The 21,261-nt window shown below is 33.8% G+C and overlaps 5 protein-coding genes across 5 annotated transcripts; all 5 read left to right on the plus strand.

The window, feature by feature from the left end:
- Window positions 1-2,533: 2,533 nt before the first annotated feature.
- Window positions 2,534-3,373, plus strand: LOC141608752 (putative F-box/LRR-repeat protein At3g18150). The gene has a single exon (XM_074428096.1). It carries the CDS (start codon window positions 2,534-2,536, stop codon window positions 3,371-3,373), a length of 840 nt encoding a protein of 279 aa, XP_074284197.1.
- A 15-nt stretch (window positions 3,374-3,388) lies between these two features.
- On the plus strand, window positions 3,389-5,083 carry LOC141606652 (uncharacterized). Its single transcript, XM_074425860.1, has 3 exons — window positions 3,389-4,128; window positions 4,209-4,421; window positions 4,795-5,083. Exons 1-3 carry the CDS (start codon window positions 3,490-3,492, stop codon window positions 4,927-4,929), a joined length of 987 nt encoding a protein of 328 aa, XP_074281961.1. The 5' UTR covers window positions 3,389-3,489; the 3' UTR covers window positions 4,930-5,083.
- Window positions 5,084-10,481: 5,398 nt separating this feature from the next.
- Window positions 10,482-11,780, plus strand: LOC141608753 (F-box/LRR-repeat protein At3g03360-like). Its single transcript, XM_074428097.1, has one exon. It carries the CDS (start codon window positions 10,482-10,484, stop codon window positions 11,778-11,780), a length of 1,299 nt encoding a protein of 432 aa, XP_074284198.1.
- A 3,080-nt stretch (window positions 11,781-14,860) lies between these two features.
- LOC141608754 (putative F-box/LRR-repeat protein At3g18150) lies at window positions 14,861-15,593 on the plus strand. The gene is made up of 2 exons (XM_074428098.1): window positions 14,861-15,488; window positions 15,586-15,593. Exons 1-2 carry the CDS (start codon window positions 14,861-14,863, stop codon window positions 15,591-15,593), a joined length of 636 nt encoding a protein of 211 aa, XP_074284199.1.
- On the plus strand, window positions 15,519-16,675 carry LOC141609453 (uncharacterized). Its single transcript, XM_074428502.1, has 2 exons — window positions 15,519-16,129; window positions 16,215-16,675. The coding sequence occupies exons 1-2, from the start codon at window positions 15,704-15,706 to the stop codon at window positions 16,494-16,496; spliced, it is 708 nt and encodes a 235-aa protein (XP_074284603.1). The 5' UTR covers window positions 15,519-15,703; the 3' UTR covers window positions 16,497-16,675.
- The last annotated feature ends 4,586 nt before the right edge of the window (window positions 16,676-21,261 follow it).

Below are 21,261 nucleotides of genomic sequence, written 5' to 3' on the forward strand. Positions count from 1 at the left end.
ATAAATCGAACCGCAATAGATCAAAACCAAAAAACCATTAATTTTGTAGGTCCGGTAAACCAAAACCATTTTGCCAAAGCAGTTTAGTGAACCGATCTTTTAACTTTGTCGTGGAATTGGTTCAGCTTCGGTTAACAGTTTTAGAAAATCGGTTAAGGGAACAAAACCATTTCCCTAAAAACCAAGCAAAAAAACAAAGATATCATATAAAAAAAAAATTATTCTTTCATTTCATTTTCTTAGTGCATCCAAAATTAAATTTTTTAAAATAATTAATATACTAAAATTTGTCTTGTTAAATTTATTGCTGTATATAATATATAATGAAATTTTAACTAAATCATTAGAAAAAAAATTTAACAGAAGTTGAAAAAAAAATTGTAGAATGAGTATCAGTTAATTATTAATCATATTGCTTATGACTGTTCAACCAATAAACCGATCCGTTTATAACCGTACCGCACCGCACCCTAGGTACAGAGTTTGGCCGAACCGTACCGCACCGCACCCTACTCTTAGTGACTGTTCTAGTAAATCTTTGGGTTCAAACCTCACTTCCCTTTGTTTCCAGGACTTCGTAAAAGAAAGAGAATACATCTGCATTCATCTTCCCTACATCTCCTTCATTTCTCTACACTACCTGCTATTACTCGGTAATCGTAGTCTGCATTACTCGTTTTGCTTGATCTTAAAGCCCTTCATGTTGTTTAACTCAGTTTTTTCACATCTGCCGGAGAATTTTGAAATTTGCGACAGTGCACACCAACTGTTCGACGAAATTCCTCAGTGAAAATGAACCCCGATTGCGAGGAAACGGTATCTGGGCAGCTGAATACTGTGGACAGGTTCTCTGATTTACCAGATTTTCTCGTACATCATATCATTTCTTATCTGATTTACCCCGATTATTATTTTTTTTTTTTTTTTAACTCATTGGTTCATTGGTTGTATGTGTTTGCAGTTTTTTATGAGTGAACTAGAAGATATGGTAAATTGTTGGAAGCACCCTTTAAAACGGATTGAATTTCCAGATGCTAATTGCTCGAATATACACGAGTCAGGGAAGGTTGAGGTACAGTGGAGATTGCATTGGTGAACTGCTTGGTTGCATACATGAATTGGAATTTTACTCAAACACCTCCCTCTATTTTAGAACAATGTTTTGTATGCCTCTGTTTTAGTGTTTTAGTGTAGTGCTGAAGAAGTACGGATTTGTATGGATATGGACGACTATGGTCAGTTGCTTTGTATGCCTTTGTTTTAGTGTCTTACTGAAGATGTACAGATTTGTATGGATATGGACAATTATGGTTCGTTGCAAGCAGGATTAGTGTACTTGGTATGATCTATATGGTTTCGAATTTGTAATGTTGCTGTTCCGGGTACTTCGCAAATGGAGCGGGAAGATTGTAGATCAATGAATATTTGTGGCTGTTTAAGCACAGATAATGGAGTGGGAAGATTGTAGATCAAATTATGATATGTGAAGAGTAGCTTGGTTAGGGACTAGGGGTGATTAGGGGCATTTTTCGAGTTTGAATTGTGCTCTAGTCCGTTTTAATAACTATAAAATTATGAAAAATTCACGGAAGTAATGAAACAAAATTAAGTTAGTTTCTTGCTCGATTCGTTATTGGTGGCGGATTTGAAGTTGAGATGAATTTTTGAAAGCGGTTTTTGTGATTTCGTTTGTCAATTTTATAGAGAATGAAGGATTAAGAGTTTTGGGTAATGTGGCGGGAGTGTTTTTGGCAGTTTAGATAAAACCGTCAATGCTAATCGTTAATTTGTCCATGACGAATAACGATTGGGTTATTGTATTGGGCGTGAAGAACAGAAACAGTCTTGTGTTCAAGTTGTACTGGGCCTAGTAATTGAAGCAAACCGCTAGGAATCCCAGCGGCTTACCATATTAGCACTACCATTTTGTAGTGTACCTATTACCTATTGCAATTGGTTGGACAAAGTCGCTAGGTATCTTAACGGCTTATTCTCTACGCTATTTTTCTAAAAGTGATAGATATTTGGCCAATGACATTTTCTAAAGCCGCTAGGTTTCTTAGTGGTTTTGTATAAAAAATAAAAATCAAATAAAAAGTAATGACGTGGACTCATTGAGCCAAAATAATTTGAAACGGACACTAATTCTCTAATTAGTTTGCTAATGAACACTCATTATCCAAAAAAATTCCGATTCAGAAATAGTGCGATTTAACCTTTAGGTATAGAGTTTGGCCGAACCGCACGGAACCGCACCGCACCCTACTCCTACTCTCCTAGTGACTGTTCTAGCAAATCTTTGGGTTCAAACCTCACTTCCCTTTGTTTCCAGGACTTCGTTAAAGAAAGAAAATACATCTGCATTCATCTTCCCTACATCTCCTTCATTTCTCGGTAATCGTAGTCTGCATTACTCTTTTTGCTTTGAACTAAACCCCTTCATGTTGTTTAACTCCGTCTTTTCACATTTGCAGGAGAATTTTGAAATTTGCGACAGTGCACACCACCTGTTCGACGAAATTCCTCAGTGAAAATGAACCCCGATTGCAAGGAAACGGTATCTGGGCAGCTGAATACTCTGGACAGGTTCTCTGATTTACCAGATTTTATTGTACATCATATTATTTCTTTTCTGGATACGAGGGAGGCGTATAGGACTTGTATCTTGTCGAAAAGATGGGCTCATATTTCGGCTACAAACCCAATTATTGTGTTTCATTTTTATTGTAAGAATGAGAATTCATCCGCAAGGCATTGGCCATCTAAGGAAGTCTCTGCTAGATTATTAGGATATATAGATAGTAGAATGCAAAGATACGCTAAAGATAACCTGCGTGTAAGGACGCTCAGACTTATATTTCCAAATTCTAATGAAGTGTTTAGCTGCGATGTTGACCAAATAGAGTTATCTAGCAAATTAGAAGAGTTTTCTTGCAAAGTTGATGAGTGGATTCAGATAGCTGTGCACAATCAGGTTGCAAGACTTGATCTTGATGGTCCTCTTAACTACCAGTTGCCTGACATTTTGCTCTCCGCAACATCTCTAAGACAACTTAATTGTATTAAAGTCAAAATACCATACTACAACGGAGCCATAAATCTTGAATCTCTTCAGACTTTGGAATTATTTGATGTTGATGTGGAGGAACGTATGCTAAATCATATCATTAGTTCGTGCCTGTTGTTGAAGTGTTTGTCGGTTAAGTATTGCTTCGGCTTCAAAACTATTGTCATTCCTTGTTGTAGTCAAGTGAAGGAGCTTACTTTAACTTATTCTTTACCCGAAAATGGGACAATTGTTCTTGAGAGCTCGTATCTTACGTGTTTTCAGTTCTCGGACATTTGTGATGATCGTTGGCCGGTTATGTATTAATACAATCTCTAAGAGAAGTTTATTGTATTAATGTCAAAATACCGTACTACAACGGAGCCATAAATCTTGCATCTCTTCAGACTTTGGAATTATTAGGTGTTGATGTGGAGGAATGTATGCTAAATCATATCATTAGTGCGTGCCTGTTGTTGAAGTGTTTGTCGGTTAAGTTTTGCTTCGGCTTCAAAACTATTGTCATTCCTTGTTGTAGTCAACTGAAGGAGCTTACTTTAAGTAACACTTTACCTAAAGATGGGACAATCGTTCTTGAGACCTCAAGTCTTGCGTGTTTTAAGTTCTCAGACTCGACTTCTGATCGTTGGCCGGTTATGTCAAAACCTGGTTTGTTGAGAAATTTAAGGACATTAGATCTCTCTTCTTTTGGTATTACAGACGGGGATCTTGGCAAACTACTACCTGAATTAGCCTCATTAGAGACTTTGCATTTGGTCAACTGTCGTAGGCTGACAATGATCAGGATTTCAAATGTTCAACTAAAGAAGATTTACTTGGATGACTGCCATGGTTTGTTATATGTCACGATTGATGCTCCAAGTTTGACGAAGTTCAAATATAAAGGGGACTTTAACCCTGATTGTATTATCACCATTAGTAGTCAAGCCAGTTGTGTTCTCTCTGTTCACACTATACCGTGTTTCCTAGATACTCTAGGATTTGTCAAATTGAAACAGCTAATGACAGGACTAAGAAGCTGCAATGCTCTGAAATTTTGGCTATCCGACGATTATGATGAGGTATTGTATAATTGTTTAGAGTCTGAATGAATGTTTATATTAATTGCACTAACAATCTTTTATGGCTGTGTACTATGAAGTCTGAACGTGACGATATCAAATTTGATGAAGAAGAACTCGGAGATGTTAATCTTGGACCTCCACGCGATATAAGAGAGCTGAAGCTAAGCCTCTATGATCAGAACCTCTCAAGATCATCTATGTCAGCTTTTTTGAATGGTTTATTCTGGACGTGCCGCCCTGATATTATTTCTTTTCAATTTTTTTTACATGAACCTGATTGGATGATCCAGGTTTGTTCATGTCATCATTTTCTACCATTCTCTATGCTATTTAGTTGAACATGGTCTTCTTGGAATATTGGTCATTTTCTGTAGTCGGAGCATGCAAATTGCTATTGTCTAAGTTGGTAATAAGTAACTCAAACTAATGCCTGCTTAGAGTCTTGGTATATACATCAGCTAGCTATGTCTCACGGTCAGTCGATCAGTCATACATTGAGCCGGAGTATTAAGATTACCATTGCCTTAAGTTACATTTGAATGTTGTATCTATTTCTACTTGCTGACAGCTCTTTCTGCTACGAGTATAAAGAGTATTCTACCAAGCATTTTACATAGTATTAGTATTGCTTCAAAAATCGAATTACCTTTTGTGTGTTTGCAGCTTTGGATGAGTGAACTAGAAGATATGGCAAATTGTTGGGGGCACCCTTTAAAACGGATTGAATCTCCGGATGCTAATTGCTCGAATACACTCGAGTCAAAGAAGGTTGATCTACAGTTGAGATTGCATTGGTGAACTGCTTGGTTGCGTACATGAATTGGAATTTTAATCTTTATTGTTTCGAATTTGTAATGTTGGTGTCCCTTATACTTCGTAAAATGAATATTTGTGGCTGTAGCTCCGATAATGGAAAATTGAGAACATGTGAAGGAAGCATTGTTACTGCTGACTTGGTGAGATATGGTCATCGAATTATGAGATATGAATGAGTAGCTTGGTTAGGACCCAAGGGTGATTAGGGGCGTTTTTCGAGTTTGAATCCTTCTCTAGTCGATGATGACGTATGTGAAGTTTTGATGATGACGGATTTGAAGTCTTATATGAAATTTTGAAAGCGGTTTTTTTTTTTATTTGTATGCCAGATTTTGAGAGACGAAGGAATGAGAGTTTTGGGTAATCTGGGGTGGGAGGGGGGTGTTTTTGGTAGTTTAGATAAATCTGTCAACGCTAATCGGCATGGGTAATTTGTCGATGACGGATAACAATTGGGTTAAACTTGTACTTAAGTTGTGTTAGGCCTGAAGGACAGTCTTGTGTTCAAGTTCTATTGGGCCTAGTCGTTGAGCCTTAGTAATTGACCCGGGTGTTTTTATTTTAGCAACTTTTCTATAAGATTGTTTTCTTCTAATATAAAACAGATTCAAAAGATGAGAAACACAAATATTAAAGAGTAAATTATAAATAACTCTCTTATATAATCGACTTTTTTGAAATAACCCACTTTTATAATTTTTTATTCAAATAACTCCCTTTTAAAACATGTTTTTATAAAAATCAATGCCTCTTCACTGGAATGAGACTTATTTTTAAATTTTTCGGCCAAAAATCCGTTTTTCCTTTCATTTTTCACTTATATAAGATGTTAAATTACTATTCTGCCCGTTTACTCACTACGTTATTCTTTAAAATAAGACGAAACGGGGAATTTATGCTTGATTCTTTTTCGTTCAGAGTGCATTATTTGAGTGTATTATATTTGAGAGAGATTTGGAATTAGTCACAGAGTCACAGGTTTTGAAAACTTAGTAAGGATGTGAGGATTACGTTATAGGAAGAGTAAATCAATCAAATTATAAAATTAAATTTAGTTCCAGTGAAGAGGCATTGATTTGTTGAAAAACAAGTTTTAAAAGAGAGTTATTTGGATACAAAATTATAAAAGGGAGTTATTTCAAAAATGATGACTATATAAGGGAGTTGTTTGTAATTTACTCATTATTAAATTTAATTTATATTTTAATTTTATTATAACAAACCGACATTGTACGATGAAAACACGACAACTTACCCATTTAAAATTTTTGGTTATAAAAAAAACCTTTTTTGCATGTTTATTAATTAATTAATTTATTTGGACTTTTGGTTATTAAACTAGTTCTATACATAAATATTACTGTACTAGTTGAAAACCCCGTGCGATGCACATGACTCCCATGAAGATCATCTGTATAAATATATTCTATAGTTGATAAAAAAAGTTCAATTATGTTTAAATCATTGATAAATAAAAGTTCGTGATTGGTGTAGTTGATCATCAATGAACTATTAGTGCTTTTAGCATAGAAGTTTTGTCATTTAGTAGTTATCATTTCAGTTGTAAAACATCAAGTAACATTGTAAGAGTATGTAGTTAGTTTTTTCATTATTGTTATAGGCATCACTGGTTTTTTTTTTTTTTTTTTTTTGAAAGGGAAAGCCCGAAGGCTTTACTGCATAGATAACGAATCAAATAAAACAGCATTGTTCACAGTCGGCGGTAGACTATCCGACCATACAACTCTACCAGCAACAAAAGGTAAGAAATGAGCTAAAGCATGGGCGACACTATTGTTCGTACGGCTAGTATACACCCATTGAACTGAAATAAAGGAACTACAAAGCGATAAGATATCTGCTAAAACTAACGCAAGATTGTTTCTCCCTGGATAGGCATCACTGGTTTTTAATTAAATACAAAACGTTATCTCCATAAACATAGTGCAGCTTACCAAAAATGAACCGCCCTTAATACAATACTAACTGAGACAGACCTTTATGAGTTTTACAAATTATTTTAACCTATAACAATTACGTAAAACTAAATGGTGTTACGTAAAGCAATATGTATCATAATTATCTATATTTAGTGTGTTTAGAGAAAATGTTAGATTTCTTATAGCATAAGTTTACCTTGACTATCTACAACTAAGAGTGTTTTGGTCTATATACTTATCGTAAAATCAAATCCATACTAAATTCCAATAAAATTAGTAGTCTCTAAACAACAGTACAAAAATATATGTGATTCTATTATATAGAATGTATGAGGCTTCCATTAGGATCATCTTTTACAATATGCATGTTGAATGTTCTAAGAATTTGTTGAACATTAGATTGCAAACGTTGGTTTAATTTACATTGTCATGGTTTGTAGTAGAATTCTATTAAGTTGATAAAAAAAAAATTCCTAACTATGTTGAAAATCGGAATACACAAAACTATTGGGTTGATTTAGTTGATTATTGATGGACCATCGGTCCATTTAACATAAAAGCTACTCTTTTTTGTTTACGTTAATTATATTATGTAGTTACCTATTTTTATTGTTGTACGCACCACCGATTTTAGTCAATTTAAAACGTCATTCCCAAAAATGTGGTTTACTTTCTTAAAATGAACACGTGATAACTGAGACTGGCTTTTATAAGATTCACAAATTAGATTAACTTACAACATCTACCAATATATTCCATTTTGTAAGCATACGACAGTGTAAATGTTGATGGTGGTACGCAAAACAACAAGTGTCTCAATTATATATGTAAACTGTTTGGAGGATTTTTGTTAGATCTCTAAACAATAAATTTGTTTTTGACTATCTACCATTAAGACTGGTTGTTCCCTATGAACTTCATGCGAAATATATAATACATCTAATTTTGTAGATGTGGGATATATTTTTGAGTGAATTAACGATCAACTTTTCAAAGTCCGACCTCCAAAAAGCAAATTAAGAGTTTTGTGTGGATTGGAGGGAGTAGGATATTAGGATACTACTGTTAAACTCGATTAGTTTTAGATTAGTTTTATTAAAATTATAACTCATTTTTGTTTATTTGAAATTTTGTCTATCAACAAAATCAAGTATTATTATCTTACATTATTATTCTACTCTTTATTTATAATAACAAAAAGAACAAATTTTCAAAAAAGAGTTTCAATTTTAAGAAATTGGCTTCAAATTACTAATTATATATGTACAATTGTTTCACTTCTTAACCAATATATATGCAATTAGTTGTCTTTATTTTAACCTAATTTATTACACTAAGCAGTACCTTATATTCAACTAAACTCATATGCGATACCTCATAGTTAACCATTAACAAAAAACGGAATTTTATTTCAATACTCGGGTTACCAAGGTGGGAAGTAGTCGAAACCTCACGACACCAAAGTGGAATTATGCAAAGCTCAGGGCACTAAAGTGGAATTAACCCAAACCTCGGGGCACCAAAATGGAAATTTTACAACAAAAAAAAAAAAAGAAAAAAAAAAACTATGAAAAGCTACTGCAAAAATTATTGCACTTTTAAATATATAATCAGTGCATGATATAGTAATAACCAGCCATACGCAAACCGCGGTAAATAGTTAAGTGGATAAAAAAAACATAGATGAATTAGAATTTAGAAAATAAAAATTGATGTAACCGAATAATTTTGTATATTTGGCAACTCAATACATTTTTAACGTTTATTATGGATTTGATATGAATTTGAAACCAGATTGAAGAAAAAATTTGGTGATATAATAACAGATTATATATAGTCCGCACAATTTTTCTATATATTTATTATACACTCATTCATTCATAAAATCATAGTTAGCTGGTTCTTGAATATTATTGGTAATCTAACCATATTCAGAATTAAAACTATTTCATGCCACCGTTGAAGTTGTTTATTTCTAATATTGTCATTATTAAAAAATTTCTCCTCCTACCGCCATTGTAAAAGCCAAATGATAAGTAAATGTCATTCCTTAATTCTTTTTTCCTATTATGACATGTTATTTTTTTTTTTTTCTCGAGTTTTTCTTTTTAAATAAAAATCACTTTTTCTTATGGTTTTTGGAAGATAATTAGGGGTTTGGTTATAATTAACAACTCGAATATTTTGTAAATCTTTCAAATATTCAAAAAAGTTTTAAAATAAAATTATCTTTATTACTACAAGGGTGGGTTTCACTAAGTAGTTAAAGTCGAACAACTTAGATTTTGGAGAATAGTTTATATTTGTAAAAAATTAGGGTCTCTTTTGATTTTTTTCTCACAAAGAGTAATTGTATGTTTATAAAATATACAATTTTAACACTTTTATATGTTTATTATATGACCTTTTTTGCGTTATAAATATTTTCAAAATAAATATTCTTTATAAAGTTATTTTCCTATTATTATTTTAGTAAAGAATAATGGATAAATTATTAGATCCACTTCTATTAGTATTATTTTTCTCATAAATAATTGATCTACTTCTAGTAGGATTATTTTCTCATAAATTATTGGATCTACTTCAATTAGGATAATTTTCTCATAAATTATTAAGAGGAAAAAGCTAAATCTACACTTATTAGGATAATGATAATAATTTAATATAAAAATTATTTTATATATAGGAATTATAAAAAAGTTGGACTCTCTAATATCGCTCGAAAAGTTCCTACTTTATATATATGTATGTATTGATTAACTACTTTCAACATTAGCTACACATGGATTTTAAATATACACTATTATGGATTTTAAATATCATCCATAAAGATCTCAAACTTATTGCTCTGTTGTCTAGTATCGTCTTATTGTATTTCTTAATCAATGAGAAAATTAGAATTAAAACACAAATTGTTGTACAAGAGTGTAAGATTAATTTTTGCCAATTTTTTTTTTTTTATATAATACAGTTTATCCGCTCCTAAATTTTAGCTATCTTATCAGCTACTTTTTCGTATTTTAGTTAGCTTTCTAGTTTTCAAGTACCTTTTGAGTTTCAGGTACCTTTTCAGCTCGTTTTACCAAACAGAGCCGTAAGGTACTATAATCATTTAACTAATATTAAAATTTGTCTAATTAACATCATTGTTGAGTATAATATATAATGAAAATTTAATTAAACCACTATAAAAAAAATAAACAAAAGTTGGGAAAAAAAAGTATTTGTAGAAAGATTATCGGAATATCGGGGAACACGACCGCTGAGCACATGAGCGGTTAACCGAACCGTTTATAAGGTTAAAAACCTTTCTAGTAATTTTGGGGTCCCAAAAATAGTTCCTCTTTTCTCAAAAAAAACCGAAAACTTGCGTGTTTCCAGGACGTCGTTAAATAAAATACATCTCCTTCATCTTCCCTATATTACTTGCCAGTCATTTTGCGTGCTATTACTCGGTAATCGTAGTCTGCATTACTCGTTTTGCTTGATCTTAAACCCCTTTCTGTTGTTTAACTCAGTTTTTTAACATTTGCAGGAGAATTTTGAAATTTGCGACAGTGCACACCACCTGTTCGACGAAATTCCTCAGTGAAAATGAACTCCGATTGCGAGGAAACGGTATCTGGGCAGCTGAATACTGTTGACAGGTTCTCAGATTTACCAGATTTTATCGTACATCATATTATTTCTTTTCTGGATACGAGGGAGGCGTATAGGACTTGTATCTTGTCGAAGAGATGGGCTCATATTTCGGCTACAAACCCAATTATTGAATTTCATTATTATTGTGAGCCGAAATCCCCTCACAGATATTGGCCCTCTGAGGAAGTCTCTGCTAGATTATTAGGATATATGGATAGTAGAATGCAAAGTTACGCTAAAGATAATCTGCGCGTAAGGACGCTCAAGCTTAGATTTCCAAATTCTCATAAAGTGGTTGGTTGCAATGTTAAAGACTTACGTTGCATAGTTAAAGAGTTACCTCACGTTGAAGAGTTACCTAGCAAAATTGATGAGTGGCTTAGGATAGCTGTGCGTAATCAGGTTGAAAAACTTGATCTTGATAGTCCTGTTTTGAAGTACCAATTGCCTGACATTTTGCTCTCCGCAAAATCTCTAAGACAACTTAATTGTATTAAAGTCAAAATACCATACTACAACGGAGCCATAAATCTTGAATCTCTTCAGACTTTGGAATTATTTGATGTTGATGTGGAGGAACGTATGCTAAATCATATCATTAGTTCGTGCCTGTTGTTGAAGTGTTTGTCGGTTAAGTATTGCTTCGGCTTCAAAACTATTGTCATTCCTTGTTGTAGTCAAGTGAAGGAGCTTACTTTAACTTATTCTTTACCCGAAAATGGGACAATTGTTCTTGAGAGCTCGTATCTTACGTGTTTTCAGTTCTCGGACATTTGTGATGATCGTTGGCCGGTTATGTTAAAACCTGGTTTGTTGAGAAATTTAAGGACATTAGACCTCTTTTCTTCTGGTATTACAGACGGGGTTCTTGGCAAACTACTACCTGAATTAGCCTCATTAGAGACTTTGCATTTGTTCAATTGTCGTAGGCTGACAATGATCAGGATTTCAAGTGTTCAACTAAAGAAGATTTACTTGGATGAATGCCATGGTTTGTTATATGTCACGATTGATGCTCCAAGTTTGACGAAGTTCAAATATAAAGGGAACTTTGACCCTGATTGTATTATCTTCATTAGTAGTCAAGCCAGTTGTGTTATCTCTGTTCACACTACACCTAAATACCTTGATACTCGAGGATTTTTCAAATTGAAAAAGCTAATGTCAGGACTAAGAAGCTGCAATGCTCTGAAAATTTCGCTATCCGAAAATTATCATGAGGTATTGTATAATTGTTTAGAGTCTGAATGAATGTTTATATTAATTGCACTAACAATTTTTTATGGCTGTGTACTATGAAGTCTGAACGTGACGATATCAAATTTGATGAAGAAGAACTCGGAGATGTTAATCTTGGACCTCCACGCGATATCACAGAGCTGAAGCTAAGCCTCCATGATCGATCCTCTCAAGATCATCTATGTCGACTTTTTGAATGGTTTATTCTGGACGTGCATACGATATTATTTCTTTTCAATTTTTTTTTCATGAACCTGATTTGATGATCCTGGTATGTTCATGTCATCATTTTTTCCATTCTCTATGCTATTTAGTTGAACATGGTCTTCTTGGAATATTGGTCATTTTAAGTGAGTCGGAGCATGCAAATTGCAATTGTCTAAGTTGGTAATAAGTAACTCAAACTAATGCCTGCTTAGAGTCTTGGTATATGTATCAGCTAGCTATGTCTCACGGTCAGTCGGTCAGTCATACATTTGAATGTTGTATCTATTTCGACTTGCTGACAGCTCTTTCTGCTACGAGTATAAAGTATTCTACCAAGCATTTTACATAGTATTAATATTGCTTCAAAAATCGAATTACCTTTTGTGTGTTTGCAGCTTTTGATGAGTGAACTAAAAGATATGGCAAAATGTTGGGGGCACCCTTTAAAACGGATTAAATTTCCGGATGCTAATTGCTCGAATACACTCGAGTCAAAGAAGGTTGATCTACGATTGAGATTGCATTGGTGAAATGCTTGGTTGCGTACATGAATTGGAATTTTAATCAAATCCGCATTTGTATGGATATGGGCGTCTACGGTTCGTTGTTTTGTATGCTTCTTTTTTAGTGTATTCTTTGAAGTAGTACGATTTGTATGGATATGGACGATTATGGCTCTTTGCAAGTAGGATTAGTGTATTTGATGTGATCTTTATTGTTTCGAATCTGGTGAGATATGGTCATGTGAATGAGTAGCTTGGTCAGGACCCAAGGGTGATTAGGGGCGTTTTTCGAGTTTGAATCCTTCTCTAGTCCGTTTTATTACTAAAAATCTAACTGCTAATCAATACTAATTATGAGAAATTCACGAAAGTAGTGAAACTTTTACAAAATTTAGTTAGTTTCTTGCTCGATTCGTTGTTGAAGGCATATTTGAAGTTTAGATGAAATTTTGAAAGCGGTTTTTGTGATTTCGTATGCCAGATTTAGAATTGCCTAAAAGACGACAAATCCAAAAATAAAATTTAATTTAATAATATTTTCATCTTATTTTAACAAGACCACATTGTATGATGGAAACACGACAAGTTATCTATATAAAATTTTAGGTTATCAAAATAAAATATTTTTTACAAGTTTAGTAACTAATCTATATAGGCTTTTGGTTATTGAACTAGTTTTATACATAAATTAATCTTACACTCTTGTGCAACAATTTGTGTTTTAATTTTATAGTTCTCGTTGCAAATTTCTAAGTTACACTCAGTCAGACATCGCCACATCGGTGTACCGTGTATCATATTACCGTACATCTTAATTATAATAGCGCATTCTTGTTTTGGGCCTTGAAAGGACATTCTTGTGTTCAAGTTGTTTTGAGCGTACTGATTGAGGTTTAGAACATGTTTGGCCTAATTTGCTTAAAATGAGTTTCTATTTTTTAAACTTAATTTTTCAAAAGAAGTTTTTAAGAAATAGAACACCAAATTGATGCTTTTATTTTTATGGGCAAAAAGGTATTTAAGCTTTTGAGAATCCACTATTAGCTTTTAAATTTAAGATATGTTTGGTCGAAAAGTGTTTTTAAGTCCAAAAATACTTTGAAAATCAAGGCCACGGTGTATATTTTTTGGGCTATATTTATGCTCAAGTTGTGATATATCAGGATTATTCAAGAATTTATTTGTTGGGAAAATTTTATACATCTTAACCAATAAATAATACGCTACTTTTATTCAATTTAAATTATGTTTTCTCATTCACGATAGTATGGTTAATTTTAAATTTCTCATTGGTTTAAAAATGCGATAAGACTATACGTGACAATAGAGCAAGAATTTTAAGACATTTTATGGGTGAGAATTCAAAATCCATAATAGTGCTTGATTAATGTTGAAAGTAACTAATTTATTATCCTTTTTAGAATAAATTGACATTCTAAGGTTACTCATCCACAAGTATAGGTATTTATATTTCCTAAAAAAAAGTATCGGTTTTTATACTACATCGGGACAAAAAAAAAATATAGGATTGTATACTATGTCATATTCACTTATAGTCTTATACACATCCTAATCATCCGTAATCTAGTAATCTTCGGGTTTAAACCTACTTTAGGTTAGGGGTCTTTCTGGTTGGAACTTGGAAGTAGTTGAACAAAACAACAAAAGTGAGTTGAACTTAATGGAATTTAACCGATCTTTGTATAACTAAATTGAACTGAGCTAAATAGAGTTGAACTGAAAAAAAAAATACTAATATAAATTAATAAGTTTAATAAACAGGGAAAAAAATGAAGGGGGTTCAAAACCATGTTAATCATACCCAGAACTGGTTTTCACTTAAAAAAGAACATGGTCGGCTAAATGAATTGGGAAAAACCGAATATCAAGGTTTCTAAATTTAGTTCTTATGGTTTAGGTTTGCAAAAGTTATTCGTATTTTTTCACCCCTAGTCAATAACCATATCCATTTTTATTCGTCCTAGTTAGGAGTATTCAGAATAAATCAAACCACATTAAATCAAAAACCGAAAAACCATTGATTTTGTACTTTGTAGGCTCGGTAAACCAAAACCGTTTGGACAAAGCAGTTCAGTGAACCGACCTGTTAACTTTGTCATGGATTGGATCAGCTTTGGTTAACAGTTTTAGAAAATCGGTTAATGGAACTGAACCATTTCATCTCTCCATTCATCTCCTCTACAGGCTACACTACGTGCCAGTCATTTTGCGTGCTATTACTCGGTAATCGTAGTCTGCATTACTCGTTTTGCTTCATCTTAAACCCCTTCATGTTGTTTAACTCAGTTTTTTCACATTTGCAGGAGAATTTTGAAATTTGCGACAGTACACACCACCTGTTCGACGAAATTCCTCAGTGAAATGAACCCCGATTGCGAGGAAACGGTATCTGGGCAGCTGAATACTCTGGACAGGTTCTCTGATTTACCGGATTTCATCTTACATCACATCATTTCTTTTTTGGATACGAGGGAGGCATATAGAACTTGTATCTTGTCGAAAAGATGGGCTCATATTTCGGCTACAAACCCAATTATTGAATTTCATTATTATTGTGAGCCGAAATCCCCTCACAGATATTGGCCCTCTGAGGAAGTCTCTGCTAGATTATTAGGATATATAGATAGTAGAATGCAAAGATACGCTAAAGATAATCTGCGCGTAAGGACGCTCAGGCTTAGATTTCCAAATTCTCATAAAGTGGGTGGTTGCAATGTTAAAGACTTACGTTGCATTGTTAAAGAGTTACCTCACGTTGAAGAGTTACCTAGCAAAATTGATGAGTGGCTTAGGATAGCTGTGCGTAATCAGGTTGAAAAACTTGATCTTGGTAGTCCTGTTTTTGAGTACCAATTGCCTGACATTTTGCTCTCCGCAAAATCTCTAAGACAAATTAATTGTATTAAAGTCAAAATACCATACTACAACGGAGCCATAAATCTTGAATCTCTTCAGACTTTGGAATTATTATATGTCGATGTGGAGGAACGTATGCTAAATCATATCATTAGTTCGTGCCTGTTGTTGAGGTGTTTGTCGGTTAATAATTGCTCTGGCTTCAAAACTATTGTCATTCCTTGTTGTAGTCAACTGAAGGAGCTTACTTTACGTAACACTTTACCTAAAGATGGGACAATCATTCTTGAGACCTCAAGTCTTGTGTGTTTTAAGTTCTCAGACTTGGTTTTTCATCGTTGGCCGGTTATGTCAAAGCCTGGTTTATTGAGAAATTTGACGGTACTAGATATCTATTGTTCTGGTATTACTGACGGGGATCTTGGCAAACTACTACTTGAATTAGCTTCATTGGAGACTTTGCTTTTATGCAGCTGTCCAATGCTGACAACTATCAGGGTTTTAAGTATTCGGCTAAAGGTGATTTGCTTGAAAATTTGTGGTGGTTTGGTAGATGTTATGGTTGATGCTCCAAGTTTGACGAAGTTCATATATAGAGGCACCTTTGGCCTTTATCCTGCTATCACCATTAGTAGTCAAGCCAGTTGCGATATTTCTGTTCACACTACACCTAATTACCTTGATACTCAAGGATTTTTCAAAATGCAAAAGCTAATGACAGGACTAAGAAGCTGCCATGCTGTGGAAATTTCGCTAGCCAACTCTCTTTATCAGGTATTGTATTGTATAATTGTTTTGAGTCTGAATGAATGTCTCTATTATTTGCACTAACAAATTTTTATGGGTGTATACTGTGAAGTCTGTATGTGATAGTATCAAATTTAATGAAGAAGAACTTGGAGATGTTAATCTTGGACCCCCACGTAATATCACAGAGCTGAAGCTAACCCTCTATTATTTGAAACTCTCAAGATCATCTGTTTCAGCTTTTTTGAATGGTATATTCTGGACGTGTCGCCCTGATATTATTTCTTTTCGATTCTATTTAGAAGATCCTGATTTGATGATCCAGGTATGTTCATGTCTTCACTTTCTGTCATTTTCAACAGAATTAGGGTTAGTAATTCTCTATGCTATCTAGTTGAACATGGTCTTCTTCGAATATTGAACATTTTCTGAAGTTGGAGCATGCAAATCACAATTGTCCAATATGGAAATAAGTAACTCGAACTAATGCCTGCTTAGAGCCTTGGTATATACATCGGCTAGCTGTGTGTCACGGTCATTGACATTGAGCCAGAATATTATATCTTCCATTGCCTTAAGTTACAGTTGAATGTTGCATCTATTTTGACTTGTTGATAGCTTTTTCTGCTAAAAAGTATGCTATCAAGCATTTTACCTAGTATTAGTAATGATTTTACCTTTTTAAGGCGCACTCAATTAGAGATTTAGACCTGGCAAAAATTCGAATTACCTGCCCCTTGACGGAAATTAGACTCAAAGTGCTGTACCAAGATGACAAAAAGACACAAATCACATAACCTGTAATTGATATGATTCAAATTTACCAGAATTGACTAATTTGACGTTATGCCTAAGTTTATTGACATATTAAATGACCCATAAACATCAATAGACATGTGCCAACTCAGTGAATAACTCGACTAGTGGTGTGCAGCGTAGCCAGAAACGAAATTTTAGGGTAGCAAAACTTCTTTTTATAGTTTAATATATTTGCAAAGACTGCATTTGCGGCTCTAATCCTAACGAGACAGTGAACACGAAACTTCTGTCTTAAGTTGTTTTTATCACAAGATTGAGAAGGGAAGAATTAACCACGACTTTAAAATGTTGTAGCAGTCATTTTTCCAATAATAGTCAAGAAGTATCTCAAGATTCAAACTCGTTAATTTTTTATGAAATCGTTGCAAGGTCTGTCACTGTGTCTCATCCCCTATCTATAAAAGCTGAAGCATTTAAAGCTTTCTGATTGGTTCCTCATTTTTAGAGAGTTAAAAATCTTTTATTTCATAAGGGACCCCACCATTTTCTCACAAGAATTAATTACCCTCTCCCCAGTTTATAATTTTTAAGGTTTCATATGGTTTAATTTCATTAATTAGTGAACACTACTCCCTCCATTCAACTCCACATTACTCCCTATTCCTTTTCCGTCCATTCAACTCCACATTGCACATTTCCTTATTTGGTTGTACTTTTATTACTATAATACTATAATTCCACTATTAAGGCCCACAAATTACACAAAATCACAACACTTTCTATCCATTCGTTGTACTTTTAATACTATAATATAGTTTTCTTAATATTTGTGCATAAAGTATATATACAAAGTAGAGTTGAATGGAGGGAGTATATCGTTAATTATGCTGTATCTTTAATTATTCCAAAAAATTCTCCAAAATAATACTGTGTATTGATATGAATATATTGTTTTTAATGTTTTTAAATGAAAAAAACACGAAAATTGGTACAGCTCCTTAATTTCTACAGCTACAATTCTATCAAATATAGAAATACATGAAATCAACTATACAAAATTACAAATCCATATAATATTTACAAATCCATATAATATTTACAAATAAATTCTGAACATCAAGAAAATACAAATTGAAAAGTTACAAATTTACAAAAATATTCTGAATAAATTAAAAAATTGCGAAAATGATACTTTTAAAAATCAGATCTGTATGACCTCAAAATTAAAATACAATACATTAACTCGAACTAAATTAGTTAAAATCGAAAAAAAAAAACACCTTTGATACCAAAAAATCTAAATATGCGCTATTTAATACACCAAGAGTAGTTAAAAATCTCAGAATAATAAGTAAATCTCAGAATAATAAGGGGGCGTTTGGTTCAAACATTCGGTATGGAATGGAATGGATTCTAACTCCAAGGAGATATGGAGTTAGAACCCCATACATGTTTAAACTTGTTTGGTTCAATCCGGGTATGGGAATAATAATGTGTTGGGTAGAATGGAGTTGGAAACTTGGGGAGAGGGATGGGTATGGGATTCCAAGGGGTTGGAATGGAGTTAGAATCCATCAGGTATCTAACTCCATTCCAAAATGCTCCAACCAAACATTGGAATGGCCCGAATCCATTCCAATCCATTCCAAAAGCTCCAACCAAACACCCCCTAAGTATAGATTTCATAGAGCCAAAAAATCGATACATTGGAGAGAAATATCATGGATTAGTATTTCATGTGGCACATAAATAAATGAGTAGGTCTCCTGAGAGACGGTCTCTTAATAAGCTTTATTGAGAGACCATTGTACAATTTTAAGAAAAAGTGGTACTAAAGGTAATAAAATAGGTACAAATCATGATTAATGATAAAATGGGTACATTTATTATGTATATAGGTACAAAATTACTATATCACGATCAACAATAAAAATGGTACGAAATACAAATAAAAAGGTACGAAAGATTGGTCTCTCAATAACTTAGTGAGAGACCGTCTCTCCCAAGTTTTAGTGTAAATAAATATATAAAAGAATGTTATTTGTATGATTTAATAGAGTGTTAGATGTAAAGATGGAGTTAATAAAATATTTGAAAGGGGGTGAGTGAGAGGAGGGAGCCGACGGTAGTGAGGGAGATGGGAGAGTGTAGATTGGGAGAGAAAATTAGGTGATGAGGGAGTGACGTCAAAGAAGGAATTAGGGTTAAATACTTAAATGTGAGACAATTAGTGTGGGGAATATATTTGGGGGGCTATAAGGCTATTGGTTAAAATTGGACTTTAAAAGTAAATGGGTTGAATTTGGTTACACTAAAAATAAAGATTTGAAATAATAGGGAATGAGGGATGTCAGCGGGTACTGCCCCGCATCAGTTGGGGCTGGTATGGGTACAACTTTAGTTGATGGTGGTGCGGGTACAAAAATTTCACCGTTTAGGTGGTGGGCGGGGATGAGTTTTACGTCATACCCACCAAATACCCGCTTACCCACCAATTGTTAAAAAAAATATACTTCGTATATTATCATAACTTTCTATAATATTCTTTATTGATTTTATTATTGAAAATTTAAAATAGGATTATAAATACGAAAATTCACGGATATTTATAGTGATTAAAGTAAATTTTATTTAAAAAAATATTGATAAAAATTATAACATAGGTGGTTGGTTGGTAAACAGGGCGAGTATGGCTCTAGATTTTCACTCAGTGGGGCGGGTACAGGTATGGAAACCTGTACCCGCCGTGGGTGGTGGGGCGGTACCGATATGGGAATTACTTGGTGGGTACGGATACGGGGGAGCCTATATCCACCACCGCCCCGCCCCAATGACATCCCTAATGAGGGATATATGCGGTGTTCAAATTGGGTCAAATGAAAATGAGTGGAATAGGAAGAGAGCTTTTATATTTTTTGTAAAAGATATTTTAATCATAGGAACATTAATGATCGCGATGGAGGTAGCAAATTTGTATAATAATGCAATATAGTTCGGTTCTAATTTTTTTTTATCATAATTATATAGAAATAAATTGTCGGGATTTACGTACTATTTTTGTATTGTTTTCTATTTAAATCAAAATTATTATTTTTATTATAATTATTAAATATTTGGCAAGTGCTTCAAAACTATCTCAATTATTCAAATGGTACATTTATTAATACGTTATTTACTCCTGTTCTTGAATATTCAATCCCCAGCAATTCTATCAACATGAGCTTAATTTACAACTACATTATTATTATTATTATTATTATTATTTTTTTTTTTTTTTTTTTTTTTTTTTTTATTTTTGTAGAAATGCAAAGGATCTTTATAAATTTAAGATTAGAGTGTTTACAAGACCCTAGACCAGATCTACAAAGGAGATCAAAGCAATCCCCCTTACAAAAACCAAGATAAAAAAGCCCTAGACACCAAGCAGATTACAAGTCACCTTTGTCTTACAAGAGTTACAAACTGAATATGCAAGCTAAGAATCTCAGGGGGTCGTTTCAATCCCTTGAAAATCCTTCGATTCCTTTCATGCCAGATATGGTAAATGGTGGCCGTGAAAGCACAAAGACAACGTTGCTGTGCCTGCTTACTCCCCTTATTGAGAGTCTCAAACCAAAGAAGGGTGCTAGGAAGATCATTATCAATAGCCACTTTCAGCCATGCTCCCACCTGACGCCAAACAGCTGTAGAATAGGGGCACGTAAAGAAGAGGTGCGATCCCTGTTCAGCTGCATTCTCACAGAGGGAACAACGATTAACCAAGTGAATTCCTCTTGCACACAAATTATCAATGGTAGGCAAAGAGTTCTGAGTAGCAAGAAGACTGATGAAGCTGTGCTTTGGGACACTGATTGAGCTGTGGATAATAGTTGACCAAGGCTGAAAAGGAGCTCTGAGTCTGAGCAGTTCATACATGGAGCTGCAAAGGAACTTAGACTGCTGTATACAATCCTGGACACACTGTGCAGCCAAAGAAGGAGTGCCAGCTAGTTGCAAAAGTCTGTCCCTGGAGTAAAGAACATTGTTCCAGTACCACGACTGACTAATGCTATGAGGGATGTTCCAGAAATCAACACTTTTAAGAAGGTAGGCATGAACCCAACGAGCCCAGATCCCATCAGGTCTATGCAGCAATTTCCAAACCCATTTAACCATTAAAGCATGATTCCAAGCCATGACCTCCTTTATATCCATCCCACCTTCAGTTTTAGGTAGGCATAGAGTCTGCCAACTTTTAAAAACATGCCTACGCTTACCATCCTCAATGCCCCAAAGGAAGTCTGCGCAAATTTTATTAATTTTCTTCACTACCCCTTTTGGCAAAATGACACTTGCTCCCCAGAAATTTTGCATACCAAAAATAACCGAATTGATAAGCTGAAGCTTCCCTGCATAGCTGA

This window comes from Silene latifolia, chromosome 10 (genome assembly GCF_048544455.1).
Source record: "Silene latifolia isolate original U9 population chromosome 10, ASM4854445v1, whole genome shotgun sequence".
NCBI classification, from domain to species: Eukaryota; Viridiplantae; Streptophyta; class Magnoliopsida; order Caryophyllales; family Caryophyllaceae; genus Silene; species Silene latifolia.